The sequence below is a fragment of the Varroa destructor genome, unplaced genomic scaffold (genome assembly GCF_002443255.2).
Source record: "Varroa destructor unplaced genomic scaffold, Vdes_3.0 BEIS01000004.1, whole genome shotgun sequence".
In the NCBI taxonomy this organism is placed as follows: Eukaryota; Metazoa; Arthropoda; class Arachnida; order Mesostigmata; family Varroidae; genus Varroa; species Varroa destructor.
Genome location: NW_019211457.1, coordinates 33,006,110 through 33,030,191, shown reverse-complemented (window position 1 = coordinate 33,030,191; position 24,082 = coordinate 33,006,110). Strand labels below are relative to the sequence as shown.

General features: G+C 46.5%; 2 protein-coding genes across 5 annotated transcripts in view; one reads left to right on the top strand and one right to left on the bottom strand.

Moving 5' to 3' along the window:
• The window catches only part of FoxP (forkhead box transcription factor P), a 317,599-nt gene that overhangs the window by 265,066 nt on the left and 28,451 nt on the right, over nucleotides 1-24,082 (bottom strand). The gene's annotated exons all lie outside the window — the stretch shown is intronic.
• Nucleotides 20,857-24,082, top strand: part of LOC147756104 (uncharacterized) — a 43,665-nt gene continuing 40,439 nt past the window's right edge. Inside the window, exons 1-3 of the mRNA XM_086986760.1 lie at nucleotides 20,857-20,886; nucleotides 21,828-22,117; nucleotides 23,580-23,837. Coding sequence (XP_086842886.1) covers nucleotides 20,857-20,886; nucleotides 21,828-22,117; nucleotides 23,580-23,837 — 578 coding nt within the window. The remainder of the gene's footprint in view (nucleotides 20,887-21,827; nucleotides 22,118-23,579; nucleotides 23,838-24,082) is intronic.

Here is a 24,082-nt window from a genome sequence, read left to right as displayed (position 1 = left end):
TATATATATAGATATACATATGTTTTTCATTTACTAAATCGTGACAAAATTGTTTTTGCCACTTAGAACCTGTGAATATTCTCGGACGCGATAGAAGGGGCCCGAAGGTCAATAACTTATAGGATTAATAGATTATAATTGCCAAAAGACTAACAGGAACATCACTGAATATTACGGTGCAATCCTAGTTGTACTTTGTTGGGGTGCAGCAGGGGTTTGCTCAGGCTAGCTTAGATGTTGAGGTTCGCCCAGCTGTAACGAACCCAAATTTGGCATCAGCAGCAAAACTAGTTTTAGTTGAAATCGGGTTATAGTGACTACGGCAACTCCGATCACGGCCAAGAGCGGAGATAAGCGGTAGTTTGCGACGTCACAATCAAAACCGGTTTTCCCTTGCGAGCGAACTGTTTCTCTCGCGTTTCTACCGCTCTTCAACTTTTCTTTTTGCTTTCTCCATCGTGTTTGCTTGGTCGCCAGCCGCGTTCGCTTCCTGCGCGTCTGACAACCCACCGCCTAGTTCAGACTGTGGCTAGCGCGTGTTCAGACGCTGACGGAGGTGGCGACTGCAGGATAGAATCGGCCGCCTAGAGGCAACTCAGGAACGAGAGAAGGAGCAGAGAAAGAGAGATCATGCGAGACAACTTCGATGGAGGCATTGCCAGCAGCCACTGCAGATTGTCACTGCTGTTGGAGATGCCGTAGCTGCATAGCGATGGCAACCGTGTGTGCATTTTATTTTTAGCCTGTAACGGGCCGCATCGCACCGGGACCATAATAACAGCAAACTCCGAAGATAACTAGAGAGAGAGAACCTGAAAGCGAACGGAATATTTCTCCGATCCGTAGAAAAGTCCAGGTCTACCCGCCCCCCTTAGGCTCTCTCGGGATTTGTGTTGATCTACAGTGACGCTTGCTAAACGTACTAGAGAGAAAATCGCTCGAAAGATTTTAATGGTGATTTCTGCCTGTCCCCGAAGCCTGCTCATTATAACCCAGTGGTTAGCGGAGCCACTAAAGAGCAGAGACATAGCGGCTGACTGGTTATTGTTGCTGTTATTATTCACGGCAATGGTTTTGTTCAAGGTGATGATGATTTGTCAGATGTTGAAAAACAAAGTCCGAAACCCGTTTTCGAACAGCTTGTAGGCTTTTCTTGGCCATTTCTTTCGATGACGGACACGGCTGTGATGCGAACCTATAAATGCGTTCCCTTCGATTACATTTCGCACTGTCCCTAGACTTTAACGGAACGAACAAACGACAAAGCAGGCAGACGCGACCAAGTCGACTAAACAAACGGTTACTCTAAGAAAGGTATCAGGCCGACGAAAAACCGGTACTCACGGGGAAAATTTTTTGCAAGTAGATGTTAACGAACGAACATGGCTAATTTCAACGGAAACGAAAAAATCGGAGAAAAGCTGCCCTCAGGTTTTTGCTTTTCGTTTTCGATTGCAGTGGCACTAAAGGCACTAGAGCGCATTTAAATATATACATAGGTCCTGTAAACATGAGTTTTACCTCTTCGTCTCAGTTTGGTTCGCAGTTGCTATTTCTGCTGCCGTTACAGATTTTAGTTCTGTTCCTGCGATCCCAACCGTTGATGGGGCCACCGCCGTTACCGGAACAAAGCACGCAGCGCAAGTTTGCTACTCAGAAACTCGTTTTCTGAGCAATACCTACCGGATATACAAGGGGCATACGGCACACGTCTTGATCGTGGCAAACGGTGGGAATTTAAACGGATTTTTAAAAGGCATTCTACCTGTTATGTCTTTTGTCCAGCGCATATTTTCGACTCGTACTTGCTCACTGTACCTGTTGTTGTTCAGAAAGAATCGCTAAACACTTGATTGGCTAACGACCTGTTCGGTTTTTCGGCGATACGCAGTTTTCGAGCATATCGGACAACATTGTCAGACGAGATGGCCTAACCGTCTGATGCGTAGAAAAATGGCCAACGGATCCAGGCCAAACGACAACGCATTCAGTCATGGCTCGTCTTCTGTTGTAACTAGTTTCGTCATATTTTTCTTTCGCCCCTCTAAATCATGTATTTGTCTCAGGTGTATTGTGCTCCGCCTCACGCCATATCAGCGACTGCTAACGAACGAGATAAAACACGGAGCACCGGCGCAAGTAAGTGAGTGAGCTTATATCTGACAATCCGTTTTAGAACTAATATAGAACTGAATTCCGCGAAGCACTACGTTCTATAGTACATTGGCACCCTGGTATCGTTGGCTAGACAGACTAGCACAGTCTTTCCTGGCAATCGTCTCTCTGAAACAGCTCGTTTATTTATTTCCAACGTTAAAAAAACTGTAATCGGAGAAATGTTAGTAGTAGCAGTAGCAATCAGCAGCTGAGCACGGGAATCACAGAGAATTGTTATAAACATACGAGTAATACATGCCACTCAATCACTTGCAAAGAAAACTTTAAATATACATATTTCGGTTGCCTCTACCATTATTGTTACTACTAGTAATAAAATCATTGTCGACGCCATTGTCGGTCACGTATGCCCCCCAGTTAGTGCCTTCGTCGAAGACACAATTCACCAGAGAGGAAAGCGAAGCGGATGGATAGATAGCTCATAAAGAAGACGGCTAGAATTGAAAGATGCACACTCTGTCGCGGTTTCGGCACGCTATTCCGGGACACTGACATTCGAGCTGTAGAGCAAAAAAATATAAGAACGCAGCAAACTGACAAGGTATGTTGTTGACTTATTATGGACGCGTATAAACACGTGACGATTTTTCCTAAACACAGAAAAAAAAACTGGTGCAAAACTGATTCATAAGAAGCGATAGCCAAACAAGCAGCAAAACGATAAGGATAAAATAAGATAAGGAAAAAAAAATGCCAATTAACTCTTGCACAGGTTTACTGATTTTTATTTACTGAAGAGAATCCATTGGCAGCAATGAAAGCCACAAAAAAGCAAGCCATTCAAGATAAATATTCAACGACCGCGTCAGTTCTTTATCGCTGGCTGTCTATGATGATGTAGCCGATCGAACAAGCTTACTAGCGACAACAAGCCTAACGACAAAAATATCAACAGCAGCTGCGGTGATAAAAGTATCAACGCAACGTAGAGAAGGACAAAAAGCACTTTGTAATAGTCATCGTTCCTTTCGCTAGCATCAGCACGAAGTAGCAGCATTCAGCAGCGATGACGTGTGCAGCGCTGGCGGGAACGTCCCCAGCAACTACAGTACGAATACAGCAGTGGGGCGGCTTGCGAAACGCTATCGATATCTCTCTACTATGGTGAGGTAGCAACGAACGAATGGCCTCAAGTAGGTGCATAAGTGCTTTTTTCGAGTATTTGATAGTGGACGGGACGGGATTCAACGGGTGTCGTTGGAAAAGCAAAAAGAAAAACAGGCCAGAGCACGGAAACAAAGTGAAGAAACATGCTACAGAATGACAACCTATCTCTCTTTCCAGTTTGATTCCGGTCGTCATAGTGATCTTGTCGTTGTCCTTTGCTGCTTCTTCAGCCTTCGGACAAAGATACGATGACGACGACGACAACCTCAACGATAACATTATCGCCGTGCACTGTCCACAGTCGCCCCGGTATAGCATGTACTGTATTATTTCAGTATAGATCCTTCCCTTTTCTAGCGTCCGTGGACCGTGTCGTATGTTGGCGGTTGTGCGTCATACGTACTGCAACGCTCGGCCGGCAATACTACTTCCCTTATCTACGGTTCTTCTCGGACGTTCATTAGTCGCTGCTGGCGACAAGATGCTGAAGAAACAGAACTGCAAGTGCTTATATCGGTCGAATTTTGGTGCTGAAAGCAGGCGACATCGCTGCTCGGGGACGCAACCGTTGTTTATCGCTTTCGAAAAATGTTTATGGGTAAAGGGCGCAACAGTGAACGGCTAAAGCGAAGATCGGCCATTCCGCTCCCTATCTGAACGGATGAGGCTGTATCAAATACTATCCGTACGTTCTTCATTAGGAGCAATTCTGTTGATACTTGTTGTTTGTGTCACTATCCATAATAGAAACGGATATGTGGGGTGTTGGTGGGCCTGTGTTTGTCCTATTGGAACTTAATATTCGCAATAGAGCGGACTAAGTTGTTGATCCTTTTAAATGCATATTTAAAAATTAATTTCGACAATAACAGAACGTCTCTAAAATTGTGGCCACATGAAAAATGTAACATTTAGACCACGTATACAGATATTGACCGGAAGTAACGTTAGAGCTAGAGCGCTAATGTGAGAATTGTGGTTTGGTCTCGCTCTAGCATTGTCCAGTACAGCCAACTATATAGCCATATAGCCATAGGCAATCGTTAGAAATTTTGGCTAAGAGATCGTCTGATCTCAACGTAATTTGCTTGACGATGGATATAGGTTGTGATCACTAGAACTTTGCCGACCCACTGCCATTGGCATTGTCCACCCACTTTAACCTATTCATAGGTTTACGTTGTCGCAAATGTCGCAGGTGGGTTTCGTCTGACCAAAGGCAGATGATAACTTCAATGAGGCACATGAGAACTTCAATTAGCATTTACTAACAGACGTCTAAGGGCCACTATAACAAATAATAAGTAGACATTTTTACAGCAGGAACATTCGTCAAACATCAGATTGCTAAGCAATACGTACGTTTACCCACAGTTGATCTAAGTATCTATCTATCTCTGTTAATTATAAGTTTATTTTTGCAATTAGTCGTGAACTAGCGAGAAGCGTAAATATAATAGAAGTTACACGAATATATATATCTATATATACGGATTAGCGATGTATCGTACCTGCAATTATCATGTTCAGATAGAACGTTTCTCTTCACATTGGCCAGTATCGGCATGCTTGGGACGCATCCAAACAATATTTCTGTTACAGAAAAGTGGAGTTTCGTCCACGTTGGAACGTGCAGTTCTACTCTGACGCGATTACGACTTTCTGCTCTATGTCAGAAATTCCGGAGTAGAAAAGAACGAACATTAAATATAACTATATCTAGTTAGTAAAGGACATCACATACCCAGTGCAACCAGAAATGCAATCCTACAATACAAATATAGAAAATATACAAACTGAAGAAATGTTCTACTACGCTATTTTGGGCTTAATAGAATTTATATTGATTAATTTGGGGTGATGCCTAAAATGCGTATACATCCCTAATTGAGAAGGCTACTTACTGCAGCCCGGTTAGACTGCGACAAACCTATCGTACTTTGAAATCCGTTTAAGTTACGTTAACTACATAAAAGACGGTGTCACACTTCTTGGCTGCAGGCTAGTTAATATAAATTAGACGCTCACAGTCATAAGTAATAGATCTTTATTTTTTTTTGTTTATAATTTCCTCAATATAGTTCCTGTTTCGTATTATACAATTAGCAGTGAGATCATTTTGGATTCATCACGTTCGAATGAAGCGTTCTCTGTTTAAGATGCCGTAGTACAACAATAATTAAATAGCAAGTTACACACGGCAAACGCTATTGGCGCCCTGTTTGTGTCAGGATGTTCCTGATTCACTTGTAGCTCCGAATTGAAAATATACAACTTTGTTATCGTTTCCGGGCTGCCACAGCCTCACGACTGACCCTACTGAAAGCAGTTCATTTGCTGCCATTTTGCCCTGTATACTTTTTATGTTCTACGTTGGGAATGTGTCAGTTATACTATTTTTTGCTGCTCTATTTCAACTCAACAGGCCTAACAATGCAGATGGCTGGTGCCCAGTGCGTCCGCGCGGTTCTGCTCATACGTTTGCCCCCTAGATGCAAAATAACAACAAATAGGCACAGCCTCAGGATTCGTTACGTTGCTCGATTTCTTCGTATCTGCTTTCGTTTACGTGCATCACTTCGTGACATGCAAGTCTAAACACTGTCTTTTTGCTTTTTCTCGGGGCTTCGGATGCAGTGCTAGGGCTGGTTATTGTTTTTGTGGGCCGTCACCCCTCTATGGCATTAGCAGGTACCAACAGACAGACAGTGGTAAAAGTCTCGTACAACTCGTTTTGTTGGCCACGAAGCTACAGCCCTGCGCCAGGGTCTTGGATGCATGTTGAACAGGACGCGGTTTGTTACTAGAGACAATCACTAATATTGTTTTTCTGCTCCACTTGAAGCTATTTCTGTTGTCGGTGTTGCAGCTGTCATGACAATGTTGATTCTGCCTGTGATGGCCAACCTGTGTAGGATGACTTAGTCGTCTTAGGCGTTTTACTGCCTGCATGGGAGAGTACTTGTATACCTTATTTTTTTTTATCAAGTGCCATGCATCACGCCGAGCTCTTCGAGATTTCGCGAACTTGCAGTTTCTGACTTCGGTAAGACTGGCACCAATCAGCGAATTTCTGTATACGGACACGAGAAGATCAGCGCTGATCGTCAATACAATATGCAACTTGAAATGCTTATGTCGCAAAGCGATCCGAGATATACCTAAAGGCAGACTAGAAAGAAAAAGGAAACCCAGTGAAAAGTGGGCGGTAAGGCAATAAACGAAAAAAACGAAGACCTAGCAAAAAGACAACGACCTCTGTTTGCGAGTTGTCCTACTTCTTCGTTATGTTTTATTTTTTGTATTTTGGCTGGCTAGTGGTTGCGGTAAGGCCCGCATTGTTATCGAAGTCATAGCTTGGGGGGACTGGTTGCGAATCTATTCGATGTTTGTTTTTGGGAATTCGGCGAAATTTGCCCAGTGCCATGAAGTGTCGTGCTTGCACTATTCTTACCAGTGAGCAGTCGTCCTAGGTACAGACAAAGTTCTCAGCCGCGTAGCGGTGCGGCCTTTCTCTCTGTAAATGTAGTACCTCTCTCATATGTGCTTTTCACTCTCACTGTCCCTTCCTAGTTGCAGACGGCGGCAGCAGCTTGAGGAGAAGATCGCGAAAAGCACGACGAAGCCGATTGCAATAGTAATAGATGATCGCCATTCGATTTTTGCGTACCCGAGTGTTGCGCTACAGCCATCGAAATCTTTTGCGATGTAATTTCTTCGAAAAACACAAACACGGTGCAAGAGGCGAGTGCTTTCGATGCTTACAAATCGCGGACGAGTGACCCCCAGACGTGTGGCGTGGTAGGCGACTAATACAGTGAACGGACAGAAACTGGCAAAACACGGCCACGATTCTCGCCAAAGGTCAGTTTGAATCGGCTCAGCTTCGTCTCTTGCGAAAAGACAACACCACCGTGTACCGACATCATCTCGAGGATCAGCAGGCATCGACCTGCAATAGCGCACGGGGCTCCCCGAAACGAAGAAATTGTATACACATTGACTAGTGTTCCTAACAGTCATCCCCCCAGCCACTACCCTCTATCGTGCTAGTAGTAGAAGTTCCCCTCTGATCTGAATAGATACATGAGCCCCCCGTCTGCTATCTCAAAAAGTCCACTTCTTATCGGAGCGATATCGAACCATAGGTGACGAACGGTCGCAGTGGTAAGCGAACGCTGTATGCATAGTTCCAATGAAATGTTGTTGTCCAAACAATAAGAACTGCCATAGTACTAGTACTAGTAGTTGTTGAGAGAGAATAGACGATAATTTAAGTATTACTGACGATTGAGTGTAGCGGCAGTCAGTTTATCCATCAGGCTGTACTCAACGGACAATGGCTGAGCCTAAATGGCATTCAAACGCTATAGAAGCTGCAGTGCGCCCCATAGACGAAAATAGCCGATGTCGTCCATGACGGCGATGGGCGTAGGAGCTGGATAGATACAAGCCGACTGCTAACGCAAACAACGAATTGTATTTGGCAAGTGGAACCGCGGGAACTTGTTCCAGCCATAACTATATCGTGGTGACCTTAGGTACAATAAAGAACGATATTATCATCGGGTATAGAGGGTTAGGTAGCACAGAGCAACCTAGTGTTGCTGTTTTAACCGAGAGATTTCGTAGAAGATTCACTCGATATCCTGAGTTGGTAAAACGTATATACGGAACTTGTCTCGCCAGATCGCCAAAGCAACAACGAATGTGATTCATAGTATCACATCAACGGTAGTTGCATAACTTACATTTGTCTGCTCCCTTTCAAGAATATAACAGTATTACTTCTTATAAAGGATTATCCAACGTGTTCCATTGGTGCAATGCAAGGGAAATGATTCTGATCAGAATCAGTAGCTGCTGGACCTTTGTGAAAGCTCCAGTCAAACTATGCGTTGACAGCACAAATATTTGACCGTGCTGATTAGATACTAGACCTAAATGCTAACTAACTAATCTCGAATTTTCACGGAGTTGTATTACTGGTACTACTAAGAGAAGTTAACAGGTAATCATACATTTGTCACGCATAAGGGGGCTAGATATCACGACCGTGACGGCGAACACCGGGTGATTAGGCCGCAGTCGATAAGCTCACATTAAACGTACTATATTTGATTGATGATAACAGTATCACAAGAAAATAATCTCGCATACATATCCGTCCGAGGCACTGCCTTTACTAGTAGCAATTACAATCGGAATCAACGACTGCCATTAACGTTTGCACGATTGCAGTGGTCGGAACTTTGTAATTTCAAGACAGCTGAGCATAGCTATAGCCATAGCCATAGAAATGGCCGGCTTTCTCTCTCAAATCGCCTGTTATGCAGCCATTAGCCTCGTCACAGTTGACGCCACGTTCCATAATCACTGAATAACATCTCCCCGTACGTAATTCAGAACGTTCGTTCCGAGATCGGTTTTGCCGACATGGAAGGAAGAAATTCAGACTAGTATCCCCACGCACTGTTAGAGATGCCTTGGCTTGACTATTAATTAATGGCTACTAACCAATCAAATGTTTCGGATCGTATGCGGCGATACGATAACAGTCCCAGAGCCAGCCATTTAGATTTACATGATTTTGATGAGATCCTACGCCCTGTACATTATTTCGAACGAAGCTTATACGTGTATAACGCACGAAAACCAATCTTTATTATTATTATCAAGCCAAGATCACCGCCAACATAAAATGTCAACGAAGCGCTTCGTATCAACGTCAGTACGATATGGATACATAAACTATAATAGTGAATGTTGCGTTCAAAGAAAGAATGCAGGAAGTCTGCACCTACAAATATACTTCGCAAAAGCGGCTGCATACATGTACACGCGCACAGAGCCGAGACTCATATCTTTGCTAAGATCTTTCTGAGTTTCGGCGCCAGGAGTCTTGTTCTCCTTTATCATCCAAGCCCGGGGTAAGACGGGGCAGTGAGGGAACTCGGATGGGCCAAGAGAACCGTCCCCGGCTCCGTTTTACTAACGATTGGATACTTTCGAACCCAGAAGTCGAGTCACGCTTCGCGTGTCGAGCTCTTCGTAGCCTCAATAATAAATCGTCAAAAACGATGAACGAATCCAAAATCAAAATGAAGCTTCGTCGTGAAAATCATCTAAAACAGAAAACAACTGCCGGCCAAAAGACGAACGACTCGAAGGAGCCTAAAATAATAAGTTCTGAAATTTATTAGCTCATCGATATGGCGAACTCATAGCTCAATGCAATGCGGGTTTAGAACTCTTCAACCAGCGGTGTGAGTTTTAACTTTAGGCTTATCAAAGAAACTAGCTGCTACCCCATTGGACAAGTAAAGATAAAAATAGAAAATTGGTGGCAATTACGAAAGTTAGTTTCGACCCAGTGGTAAGTAATACGCTTACCAACACAAGGCATATCGCTAAATTAGCGACGAGAGATCTCGAATCTTATGTAACTATCAACAAGATAATGATCTTTCTAAATGATGTTAACCTACCAGCGACCCAGCATGTGGCCTGCAACCAACAGCTGCCGTAAGAAACAGTCGTAGGCTTTCTTCGTATACCTCGCTGAGAACGCTCAGCGCTAGAACATTGACGTTAAATTATTTTAAAATTATTTTTCCATTAGTCCGTATTGTTTAAACTCTCTACTTTCGGTCAAAGTGATAAAGCGAACGATTTTAATAGTCTCTGTCCCGTTCGCCGCGGGCCAAACCATCAATAGCACGCCTAGTATATGCCTAGGTACGCTCCAATGAACGGCTTTTATGGTTTCGGATCACAATATGATTGGCTGCTATGTAAAATATCCTCACAGCTTACGTTATCGAGCCCTTTTCTAAATTCTGATATGAATCTGTTATCACAGAATTGGACCACACAACAACAGATCCACCTATTAAGTACACTAGACACATTATATACATAAAGCGTAAATACTACAGAAAATTTTTACAATAGCCACAAATTTTCGTAACATCCGAATTACATTGTTTGCTAATAACATCCGCGGCCTACGCTACTTTGTCCTGACCTTATCCGATCAAAGGCTGATTACGATGAGCATTGGAGAGTTACCCCGTCAGCATCGGCTATAAATCACGTAGCCTTCTACAATATATCATAATGTACTTAGTGGCCACGGAAGCACGGTAGATTATCAGGTTCAACCAAAAATGTCAACAACGAAAATTTAAATCACCACCGAATAAATGGCAATATTAAGATTCTTCTCATAGCATCCATGGTGACAGCAGCAGCAGCAGCAGCAGCAAAAATGCAATTGCAGAATATGACACAAGCCCACCCCGAAAAGGTTGGGGTCAACCAGTGCCTGGCGATCGCGCAACCTGACGATCTTATACGCCTATCATATAATGTGTAGTTAAAACTGACGTAGGATCCGCACAAGGGCTCAGCCAGTCCTACGAATAGTACGGAGTCGCTCTCACGGTGGCTCCGGCAGACTGACCGCTGGGGATCGCCTCTGTGAGTGGGATATGCAGTCAGGGCTTACAAGAGGTCGTATACAGGGGGCAATTAGAGTGAACGTGACCCCAGTATTAAGCGTGCTGCTAATAATCGCAGTTTGTAGCGAGCCCGACCGTACCTGCTAACTTCCGACAGCGGTCAGCCGCTGCTGGCAAAGACAAGCCGATAGGCCATTCGACGCACACGTAAGGTGCCCGCGCACAAAAGTACAGTGTGGATACACATGCTCCCGCACTGATTATTTAATGTTATTAGCCCCTTTATGTGTTAATCGCTGTAAGCTGCCCCAGTTCGTTTCCGATGCTAACTCTCAGCGGATTTCATACATAGCAAAAGCCGCCAGCAAACCTTGTACGTTGGGCTACATGTGCGCAGACCATAGGTAGCTCCCCAGGAGCGCGCGGGACTGCTAGCGTAGGCCCTGCTTGGCTCCACCGAACCCACCGACCCATTAATAACACCGAGTAACAGACAGGTGATCGTGACTCTTTGAAGAGAATGCAAGTTGCAGAAATCAAGTAAATTAGATCAGGACGAAAACGTAACATTTGACGACTCACAACTGTGGCGGGAATCCGATACATGATGCAAGAACTTCTAGTCGGCCCCTGCTTCCACTTGCCTATCAGCCTCGAACTTTCTCCCGATCCTGTCGAAGTATTCCAACAAAATCTTCGTCCATAATGTTGTTTTACGTTGTAGCAGTCCACAGGTACGCCGGCCGCCTCGAACCAACAAGACCTTGTCAAGGTAATCATATGGCAACGATTCCAGCGTGTAAGCACCGTATCATTTAGAACAGATCGTATCCAGTCGCTGTCAAGCAGTGTTGTAAATGACTATAGCAGTCGAATTTCTTGTAACCGTTCGTCATTTAAGCACGTGGATGGAATACGGCCACGACCAGATTGCCTAGATCAACACGTCGCTGGGAGAAACAGACGCACATGCAGACTGCAGTATGAGGCTGTATGTGCATGAGGCTGCACGTGTCAATGAGCAGACGGTCGCCACGCAGTTCTGTAACATCGTGTAGACATCTACTACAAGACAGCTGGCCTGTGAGCGGTCCCGAAGAAAGCAATTAATACGCTATTTTTTTTGCACAGATAGGAAGTTGTCGGCTTCGTACTATTAATTTAACGTTGTTACAATGAGCAGGCTATGGAAAAGGGAGAAGCAGAGAATAAGTAATACAGGAGCATTTCTGATCGCTATTTAAAAGGCTGAAGGTTTTAGTAGCAGGACCGCCGAAGGCAGTTTTTTGTTATACGCAGTCTCGTCGATGTAATAGGTTCAACTAATTATAGGGAAAAAAAAATTAGATACTAGAAAATTTCTATAGCTTTTTCCTTCCATATTAAATCTAAGTAAATGTACAAAGCGATAAAACGCTAGATAAATTTCAAGGCCGCCTGTCTTATTCATGCCAACCAATTCACGAAGCGAGAATAAGCTTTTAATAGAAAGCTTTTGTATCCAAATTACGTTAAGTCGATTTTAGCTCATTTGATTAGTTCACTCTAAGAAAACGTCAGAAAGAAAATTCACTTATCGAACTCAGAACGATAGGAAAAACTGTTTGAAATACAGGATAAGTGTCTATAAAACTTCTGCTGTTGTTGGATTAAAGCCTGTTCGTGTGTAAATCTAAAAATGGATACTTTTTTATACGTTAGCCATATGGAGTAAGTTTTGGTCAGTCCATCTAACTGTAACCGGCAACAAACATTTGACCTTCATATAGCTACGGTTGCAACGCATAAGCTCGATAGCTATGTTAGTTAGGCTGAGTAAAGCAGCGTAAAAATTCAGTATCGGTCAACAGCAGTACAAGAAAGTAATGATCATTCTATGGTATCTGCGAAATGTAATTCTGTCGCCATATATATCTCGGGTGAGAAGATTTCTGTCTTCAACGGCGCAATGCTGGATGGCCCGTGGTTGCCATTGTCGCTGATGATCGTTTCTTGGCTATAGCGGACGGAGGCCTCGAAATGGTCAGCGGTTTGTGATCACACTACATAAAAGCTTTACGCCGATCGAATATCTCTACTGCGAATGGTGCCCAGCCACCGTTAGCTCACCGTGCTAACTATGCATAGAGCGGGAATCGAAGCCCCGGAGGAGCCGGCTGCGACGGTGGCCAATGCAGTGAAATCAAACGGTACGAAGCCACTGACCGTGCATGTGGGCATCACAGCCAGTGCTCGTTCTGAGTGTCTCCTCCCAAGCGCTATTTTCGATGGCTTGTGACAAATAGATGCTTTAGCAATTAAACGGTTATCTATCTCGGCTGAACTGTTTGTTTAAGATAAATTTCCTTTTAATTGATCTTCACCTGTTAGCCTATTACCTCACCTATTAACGCCTGACGGAAAATAAAGATAATGTAAGCGTCCGTTTATATCGACGTCAGCAAAACACGTCTTGCTTCATTTTCTTCTTGTTTTTTTTTTTCTATACTAGTTATAAAAGCTATTTTCCGGAACAGTTACTTACTTTTGCTTCCCCGCGACCCCTGAGTAAGGATCACAGTCCTGGCACGACCGTGTTTGCCTGGTACAGATATCGATGTGCCTATCAAGATTATCGTCGTCGTGGTCACCGTGGTAATAATAACACAGGAGAAATACGGTCTGTTCTACACGGGGATTCATTCGGTTTTCTTCCTGCGCGGTCGTGAAATGAGCTTATGCTCGATAGCGCTCGACCTTTTCGGACTCGGCTCACTAGCTCGGTCGACTGATATCGATTTCGTTTGATTGTTGCACGTCGTGCTTGTTTTTTCCAAATTTTCCCCTGATTTCTTTTGTTTGTCTCTTTTTTTTTGTCAAAATGTTTACAAATATTTCGGTTCCTAGAGGCCGCGGGGCTAGCCTCGGTCGTTTCCTTCGCCCAGTTCCTTTTCGTTGTGGGACGCCTGCACCTGAGAACACGAAGCAAATGTTCAACACGTTTTGGTCTTCGTCGTAGGGTCTTAAACGATTTGTCTCTCGTCGATCTGTTCTGTCTGTCGCTTTTTTTCTTGGCCTGGTCCTTTTCTCGACTGCCACGACAAATTCACTCACTCACTAACGAAACTCGTCACTGGATTCCTTTCTTATATTTTTCTGCCCTTTTCTAAGTTCTCTTTTATAGGGAAGTGAAAAGCTGGCTGGCTGGCTGGCTGGCCTGCGCTCCTTTGGAGGGATGGGTGAACACACGATTAAACAGTGTAGTAGTTGTTATTGTTGTTGTTGCTCTTGTTGTTGTTGTTGTTGTTGTTGTTGTTGTTGTTGTTGTTGTTGCTGCTGTTGGTGCTATTGGTGTTCATCGATGAAGTGGTTTCAGCATTCGTCGGTGATGACGTCAGGTGACGGCCCGCTGCTGCGTTTTCACGTGCGCGCGATTAGCACCGATAGCGACACCTTGATCGTCCTTTGTACGTTTCGTTGTTGTTTTCAGTTTGATTGCGCGTATTGAATGCTACTACTTTTCAATCTGTTCTTGCCTTTTCCAATTGCTTCTTCGATGGTAGATATTGATCGTAATGGTTGTTACCGCTACTTCTGGTAATGTGACACACTTTTAACAGCTAGACCTTGTCTGATACGATTCCATCTTCAGCCACAAGGGGCATTTGCTGGCTGTGCTTGTGGCCTATAGTTGTGCTTTGGGCTTGTTCGTTTTATTTAGCGCTTGCGGCCGTTTCGCACTGGCGATCATGTAACAACGCCGTCGTAGGTGATAGTTGAACGCACAATTGAGTCGATACACACATACACACCCACACACAGATTTTTAAGATGCTGTTGTTATTGTTGTTGTTGTTGTTGTTGTTGTCGTCGTCGTTGCTTCTGTCAACTATGTTCCCCGGGCGCGCACTGCTCGTTGTGTTTGTTGATATGGACTTTTTGTTGTTCTTGTTGTTGCTGTTCTTTTTATCAGCAGCTTGAACAACGGCAGCAGCAGCAACTCGACACAACCCACACTTGTTAGGTGTTGTCGTTCTTGTTGACTTTTTTGTTATTAACAATGGCGTTAATGACGACAATAATAAAAACAACCTAACAAAATACTAATATACTGTCCAGCTGAACGTTGGTTGACGAGGGGCACGGTTAACGTATCTGGTAATTTTCCTTTTAGCGCAGCCCGGGGCCCTATAACGAGCACTGTCGATATCAATGGATGTTCTCGGCCATATCGTTGACTTTTGATGCCGTTATTGTTGTCGTCGTCGTCTGCTGCTCACCGATCTTTTACTATTATTCTTCTGTTAAGGTCTTCCTACTATTTTTCTGCCGCTCTCGCTAGTAGATGATGCTGTTGCGGCAGGTTGTTATTTCTGTTTAGGCTGTAGCGGCGGCTGCTGCTGCTGTTGTAAGCGGAAGATTTTTTGTTGCTGATCCTATTCCGCCCGCTTCGTCGATCTATGGCTGTAGGGCTGTGATGGCCTGGCTGTCGGCTCTGAGCCGGGCCGCATCGTCCCGTGGCCCACGATGTGTCTGCGTATGCATGTGTGTGTTGTGCATGTGTGTATCCGATTGTAAGTGCCCAGAGTTTGGAGAGGGTAGGCGGGCCCGCCCTGAGGAGGAGGGCGCCCTCCGAGGCTTCGACGTACCCCAATGGTACGAGCAGCCTAGCCGCGTCAGAGTGGGCTGAAGCGGAGCGGGCAACCGAGCAAAGCTCTCGTCTCTCTACTGCAAACCCTCAAGCTCCCTCTTAGCCCCCTTAAATGCGTCCGGCCTGCAAATGTCCCCAGCTTTCCCTGAGCCGACAACGACGGGTACCCATCCTTGCTACGGGATTTGACAATCTAAGCCTTCGACGCTGCCGGCGCCAGCGGCCGTACCCGCGGCCTATACCTGCATCCTTCCAAACCTTGGCTGGTTTTCTAAATTTCTGAGCCCGTACGGCTCGCACTGCGTCCTCCACACAGTTGCTATGCCGGATACGGTCGGGCCTGTTTTCGTTCAGAGCCTCGTGCTATGAAGCCACACATATGGAATCGTACAGTTCAACCAGCGAAGCCCTGATTGAGCGGTGGATTCAGTAGACATTAAGCAATTTATCTTAGTTTCGGCTGATGTCATAAGAACGCGTGCTAACAAACGGGGTAGCACATTTAGTTACACTATGCCTTGGGAAAAGCAAATTTCAGCAGCTTTTATTATTATTATATAAATTATTTATCAATAAACTATACTGCATCGTCTTCCGTGTACATGAATATTACAAGCGAACATATGTTCAGATATCACCATCTTCAAGTTTCTCATCAATAATAATCACCTATTCACCCCCCTGAATGGTTCCGTCGAACCCCATACGTTCCTGTTCCTCTCTTTCATTCATCATTAAAAAGGCTGCCTAATGCTGGCAGGGTCAATAGCAGTGCACCTATTTATACTTCTTTGAACATTAACTTAATGTGCCATTGCCGCTACGGCCGCGTACTAGGGACGCTAACTGGCATATATCCCCTCCTGTTCGACGCTCATTGAATCCGCTCCCCCTTGAATCCGTCTCGAGACGACGAATTCAAAACTCATACTACAATAATAACAATTTTCTAGTGTCGTCAACCACGTCAAGACTATGCGTAGCGAACCAATCGGCCATAGCTGTAATTCCAATGGAAAACTCAGGAAGAGCATCGACGGCCTGCAACCATAGTAACAACGGTACGAGTGGCCAATGGCGGCCGTTGCGCCAGCGGAAAATGGTGACGATGCAACTACATTATTACGCTCAATGGCTGGCTCCAATTTGATAATATGAAGCTAACGGGATTTCTTAGCAAGCGATTACGCGGTTACCAACGATTCTACGCTGGGCCTAGCAGCCGTCGCGGCGGGCGGGTCCTGTCACGCCTTCACGGTTTTTTTGTGAACAGAAAAACCGCCAGCACGTGTGATCGGATACACTACATAGGTTACGACCATTGTAGCGCATAGAAGGCTTAAGCCGTACTGGTCTGTTACGTAAATTGGAAATTGTGTCTATGCGGTATAGCTGGCTATTTTTGTTTTGTCTTCGAGAGAATCAATAGTTTTAGTAGGAACAGCAGCAGTAGTAGTAGTAAACATCGCTGCAAATACAACACTGCGATATGCATTATCCGAGCTGGTAGTTGCCTGCGCAGGTGCTTAAGTCTGCTGGCTGATGGTTTCGACTGGTGTCAGACCGGAGATAACCGCCGAGACGAATGAGGAACACCGAAGTCGTACGAGGAAATCTGCAGCATCCTCTCTTCTTCATGATATGGAATCGAGTCGAAAGCGTAACTAGATAGCAACATCCTTGAGCGTAAGTGATTCGCCGAGGTTTTCTGGGACGGCATCAACTGCCGAAGGTCGTGCGTCGTTTTCTTGCGGCGCCGGACATCGCCATTCTGACAGCGACAACACCGGCCGTATTTTTTATGCTGAATGCAAAGCGCAATCGGTCCAGCCAGGATATAGCGTTTAGCGTGAATTACTGCTAGGCAGTAGGCCGGCATATGAGGATTGCCTATGCATATGTAGTCGGATACTGACTCACAGTATTACTACAGCCGTTGATGCTATCGCAGCTCGAGAAATGTAACGTAGCTAATAAATAATAACGCATAGTTTATTTATTAATGGAGTCAACTATGTTGAGTGTTGCTGTTTTTGTAGTTTTTCTGGCGCAGAGCGCCGCGTCGCTTCGCCGTTCAGAGGGGGTGTATCGTCGTGAGCCGTCGCCGACGCCAATACACCTCGTATATACGAAGACAAACACCCAGTTTCGTTTTTCTGCTTCTGCCAATCAAGGAAATAGGGTAAAAAACGCGACAAAGAATGTCGCTGTAGTCACAGGCAGGGGGTACCGTTAGTGCTTACATATCTCCAAAGGATACCTTTTATTAGTTTCATCCGTTTAAGTATACAAGTTCCTTATATTTGTTGTAAGTGTAACCTTTTTCTTCTTTAATTTTTCATGTCGCCTTTCTACGTTTGTCTGTATATTTAAATTGACGGTGATGACATTCATTGAGTAGTATTATTAATAACACGTTTGCTATACGATGACATACATAGTAGTACGATCAGCAGCAATAAAGGGCTTTTTAAGCGGCTAGTGGATGGCGATGGCCTTTAAATGGCTTCAACCGAGAAAAGACCACACCGACGATCGACGGCCAGTAAACGCAACGCGAGTGCCGAGCTATGCTTAGCTCCAATACTCTCACGCATTATGTCTTTTTGGGCATCTAGACCCATATTGGCTGGTTGTTCACTAACCTCACTACCTACGGCTCGCGACCTTTCGTCGCTCATCTCATCGACACCATTTCCCATCGTCATTCTGTTTTCGCTTTCTGTCCTATGGCGAACCTAAAATCTCATAAACCTCATGGAGATCCTATGTCTCTGTTATTCGACGTCTCTTCTATCAACTTGTTCCTTTCTAGTTTTTTTTTCTCTTTCGCCATTCTTTTGCTCAGTCGTTGCTGCTTTTGCCGTCCTCTATACCCCCTGCCGTTGGCTGGTTTGCTGGCTTGCTATCGTTCTTCCCTCTTTTAGGGGAAACTGTGTCCCTCTCCTCCGCTTGGCTTCCTTGCTCATTCTGGCCTCGCCATTACGTTGTGACCCCATCATTGAGTGAACAGCAGCAGTAGTAGCTGCACCTCAAACGATCATCAGGCTTCTCCACTAACGAGTGCAAGATGCCCTCTACCCTAGCTATTATCGTCTTTCCCATTTGCCGTATGCGTGTGTGTGATCCCCGTTGTGGCCGACCCTGTCTAGGCAGGAAGCGCAGCAGAAGTAGAGTCGAGTTTCAACTTTGTATGAACCGCGTCGACCGGTGCTGCCTCCACCGTGGCTGCCAATAGTGTCTATGCTGTTTTGGGTTGTGCCACTGTAGCCAGGTGCCAGCCCCATGGCAGTCCCTTGACAGTCAGTTCGGTTTGCTGCTTGTCGATCCTTTTTCTTTTCCCTTTCTTTGCCTCATTTTATGATCAGGCATCGGCACAGTAGAGGGACTAGGCAGGCAAGCGGTACCAGGACCTTTCGGCCTGATCGGCAAGTCGGGCCGGCTGACACGAACGACGAGGAGGACAACGACAACATCGCCGACGACAATACCAACAACAACGAGAAGCGAGGGGCGTTGCGCATTATCCGAGGGCCTTCTGGTCTCTTCCGCCCTCGCTTTCCTCCGCCTCTTGCCGCATCATGGCCCGACATGGACATGAGCGCGCGGGCGCAGCATAGGGCCTCTTTCTCGTTGGTCAAGGGGCCTCCTGCTGCCTGCCGCTGACGGCTGCAGCTGCACCACCATCGGCAGCAGCAGCGGCTGCAGCAGCAGCTCATGTTTTCGCTGCCTCTCCCTTTCTCTCTCTGTCTCTCTCTACGCATTCCTTTCCTCGTAGCAGGCGCAGGACGGCAAGGCACCACACGAAAGCTAAGAAAAGAACCTGTCTGATAGCTCCTTTGCCTCGGCCACCCCTATCTCAATGCCTGCCAATCCCCCGTATTGCCTTCATCTCTTGCACCACCACCGCCGTCATTGGCAGCAGCAGCAGTACAAGCAGCCCTGAGGCTCCGGCGTTGTCGTTCATCGCTTGCTGCTGCTTTTCCCCTTTCTTCGATTCTAACGGCAAGGCCTTGCCGGTGCCGTGCGTTGTCGTTGAGTCTCGTTGGTTGCCAAGGAAGGAGGCAGGCAGCTCGGCTCCTCCCGCGAACGGAGGCGGGCCGTTCGGAAGGACCCCGTTCATAACCCGTTCGCTCCTCCCTCGTTTAGGCCCCAGCCCCTCAACCCAGCCAACTCCTTGCTGCGCCTTAACCCACCTGAAGCCACCATTTCCGTATATCAGGGCCCCAACAGGGGGCAACCAAGCCTGTCTTCGACGCCCCTGCCCGCCTACACCAGCCGACCCTCTAAGATGTTTGCTTCGTCAACAATCGTGCGCGCCTCTCCCGAAACTCTCAGCCCCCGATCTGCCTCCTGCTCACTCACGCCCGGCATGGCACCACTCCTAGTGCCTCCGCGGAGCTACCGGGGAGCAGTGGCGCTCGTTTACCAAGAGGAGAAAGAAGCGGGAAGGCGCGCTCGGGGACAGGCGGGTGAAATGGGGGCCCTGGCCTGATGGGAGGCCACGCACAGGACTACGACGACCATGCACGGATGGGACGGTGGCAGAAATGGGATGATTGCAGGGCCTGTGCCCCCGGGACAACTGGAAGCAGGCAGAAGCAGCAAGGAGGGCTGGCTAAGTTGGGCCATGGCATAGACAGGACTGCTGAGTGGTTGTGCTTCTGCTTGCAGAAGCCTGCCACTGCTGCTCCTGTTGGTTGAGGCAGTTACAACCAACCAACCAACGAACCCCGCTTGCTAGACTCGTATGCGTTTCTGTGCAAGTGCAAAAGAGGCAACGACGTTGACGGCAGGAGTGGTAGTAGAGGTGGTAATGGTGGTGGTAGAGGCAATCCCCGACGGCTTCGCCACCGGGGAACCTGCGAGTGAGGCAAGCAGGCCGGTCGGCAGACAAGGATCTCAGTGATTCGTTCGTTTGGCTGCTTGGCTGGCGTGAGGTCTTGACGTGGTGGCGGGGCTCGCTTGGATCAGGCTGACAGGGGTAAACTGACAGATGGAAGACAGGAGTGCGTCGAGTGGATGTAGGAGGAGGAGAGTTGGGCCCTGTAGAATTCGGCGGATTTGAGTAAGGGTAGCAGCCAAGGGTGGCCGGCAGGCCGGCAACCCTGCTGCATGGCCTGCTTGTTCTGACAGCAGTCGTGCAGCCTATGCAGCCTGTACGGCCTGTCTATGCAGCTAGCCTAGACGTGTGGCGCAGGAGCGCTCAGGCGCCGCCCTCTACGCCGACCGCAGCGCGCCTTGTCCGTGGCGTCGTATGCCTCGACTGCCGGGGATAGGACAAGATCTCGGGATGGCACGCGTTGGTCCGTTGCTCCGCTCTCTTTGTCGGTCGAGACCCCAAGGCTTGAGGGGTACTCTATCGCTACTGGTCTTACCACAGCCTCCACAACCACCAACACCCCCATCATTACTAGAAGTAGCAACCAGCTACAGTTAAGCCTCCGGTCGGTGGCGGCTGACAACCAGCGAGCCAAGATGCAGGCAGTTCAGAAGCCATACCAGCAGGCAAGCATCAGAAAAAGAGGCAGAGGGGCACCCGCTGCCATCACCATCATCATTAGTGTCGTCCAAACGATTCAGGCAAGAAACAACAAGCACAAAGCGCACTCAGGCTCTTCGTGTATGAATTAGGAAATAGGGTGGCATATAAAAGGCCAACAGGAGTTTTGCCGCTCTTCGTGCTGCTGCTCTTCACTGCTTGCCACTTTTGCAGCTCTTTAAAACTTCACCAATGGCGCCTCTGGATCAACCCCTATCAACCTGCTGCTAAAACCCTTCATCCATTCGCATTTTACGAGATCAAGTTGAACAGCAGTTAACGTCTGTAAGAGGGAACGGAAGACTTCGAGGACGTCGATCGATGAAATTGTCATGTGGCACGTTAGCCGGTCGGAGGAAGCCTATCGTGTAGGCAAGCGTGCTGCATCTACGGTTGTTTGCAGGCTGCACCCCAAAAGTAGCACTATGGCCGCCGCTACTGTTGCTACCATCACTTACCGGTACCGCGGCGACCAATGCGGCTACCGTGTGGAGTGCCAGCACCATTATCGTGTCGCGTCGTAGCCGTTGCTTCCACCGTTGGTTCTTTGGCATAGTGGTGCCCCTTTCAGACTCCTATTTGCCTCAGAGACCCCTTCTCCAGGCGTCCCGTACCCCTCTCAGTAAATCGGCCTAAACTTCACTGCCACCTCAGGGTCCCACTTGCTAAAAAAGGCCTCGTATGTCCCAAGGAGAGAATATTATTCTTCTTTGGTGGTTTATCGTTGTCGGTTAGTTAGTTGGTTTGATCTTCAGGAACTCCTCTTTGCCGTTAGTTCGACAGAGGCAGACGCCGTGTTAGCGGCGATGGTGGACATACTGGCGTCCATGGCGGCAGCAGCTGCAACGGGCGGTTCGCTAGTGTCAGTCAACAGTCGAAGGCTGCCCTACAAGACGGTTCTCCCTAGTTCTATACTTCATTTATTGGGCCGGAGGCCGTCCCCCGAAAAAACTACGAATACAAGGAAGGTTCGGAAAATGTGCAGTTGGCTAACGGAGCGAAGCATACGGAAAAAGTAACTGGGTGGAGAATTTGGTCGACGACAACGGAAAACACAGCCATCATAACGGGACCTGAACACTCACTAACCCTGAATCTCTGCACATTTGCTTGTAGCGCTAGTTCGACCACAGAAGCCGCAGCACGTAGCTGGGAAACGCCAGTAGCGGTGATCCGACCAAAAACAGGGTATCGTTGGTAAGGGTCAAACGAGTAGTGTTACGAGGGGTAGCGGAGTGACGGGTTGGCAGAAAACGGGGAATTCGAGAACCGCAGGTAACGTTGAAGAGTGGAATACGCACAGGCTTGTTAATGATGACTTTGAGCTGCTACTACGGCCGCTAACGGCCTGTCGACCGACTGACACCTTGAGTGTTCGAGCCACTCTCGACCAGTGGCGCCCCCGAGAGGAGATGAGCACAACTACTGTAATCAAGGAAAAAAGGGAGAAAAAAGAACTTAGCAGCAGCCGCTGTTGACCCGTCACCTCAGCCGTCCCACAGAAGGACGACTTACCCCGGCTCAGATACAGCTGATAGATAGTAATTCAGTTCAAAGATATGAACAATAGCATGAGCAGGCATACCAGGGTGCAGCCGACTACCTGCAGGTCGCCTACGCCAACATTATCAGCGGTGTCATCCCGATATTGTTTATAAATTTCTCTTAGTTAGTGTATATATATACATTAACATATATAGCCAGACCCTATTCTCTATACGATCAATAAAGACTTAGTTCTAATGGAGAAGGCGGCTTCTAGTTGGGAACTGCATAAGATTAAACAAAGGTCTGCAGTCGAGGAAAAAAGGTCTACAGTTGCAGCACGGGACAGAGATAAGGCGTTAGTTGTAAAGAACCCATTATACACATGGCAATTATGAACGTGTCCTTTAGTCTGTAATACATACGACGAGGGTCACTCTATTAACGAACCTCAATAGCACAAATGATCTTGAATGAGCCGTCTTTTCTGGCCATTATCAAATTTCGCAATGGGTGGAAACTCTACACATACATAAAGGCGCTAAGATCGTAGTTGTGTCGATCCGGTTGACATGTTTTGTCCATGTATACTTTTCTTTGGTCCGCTATGATTAACTATCAACACGCTCATTTCCTAGGCCAGCTTTAAGTCCTCTCCAAGCTAAATCATGTTCTCTTTATCTAGGATTTATTGTGGGTATTTAAACCGGTACAATTAACTAGTTGAATTGGTCACAGTAATATATATATATACCACTGCTATGGTGCTAACTCAACTGGATTATCTAACACGTGCTGATTTCACCATTCTAAGAAAAAAGTAGTTTCAATTTTCTTAATGGCTACATACGTTCACTGTGGTCACCATGACGGAATGAACAGTCGTACTTTTTACTGAACAAGATCAGACATTTTCTAGTGGACTATAAAAGCCCTCAGCACTGACTTTTCGTAGTTTGAAATAGATCGTATTATTACGACATTAGCCCAGCACGTAGTCTAAGTGATTCGCTGAGTGTCGAAGTTTTCATTTTACAAAAGCGAACTACTTTCTATGAACGATCGCAATTTGGCCTACCTTCCCTTGAGCGAATTGACCTTTTTCATCTCCTTTGTTGCAAAATTAGCTGGTCCACAGATAACGCTCATCTGATCAAGCTGTCTATCTTTTTAGGGGCGGGATCAAACGTGACCCAGGGACAGTATCGTCGGCCATCAGCTTGCACGCGGAATCGAGCAGAGGAGTCTCGTACAGTCGAACAACATTCATCGACCAGACGAGCTGCGATGCCGGTACGGCCATCACAGATTCTTCGAGGGAATCGTCTGAACGACGGACTAAGCTTGTCCAGCAGCTTTTAACAAACGGCTATCAGACCAGTTCTATCGACGCCCACTTTAAGCAACCAAAACTCACCATAAACTGCGAAAGGTATCGAATAGTGAAAGCTAATACAGGGCACTCCGGAGCGTTGCGCTAATTCCTGTACCCTTCGGTAATAACTATTTCAAGGCCTAAAGGTTCCCGCTCAGAAAACTCAGACAGAAGAGTCAACGACGCTGTTGGGTCGCTGTCCATATTCAACACCACCCCCGTAGTATTACGAGTTAGTCGTAACACAGACACACACGCACATAGTACAAACTTTATCTAGATGAATTCTCCTTGATGATTAT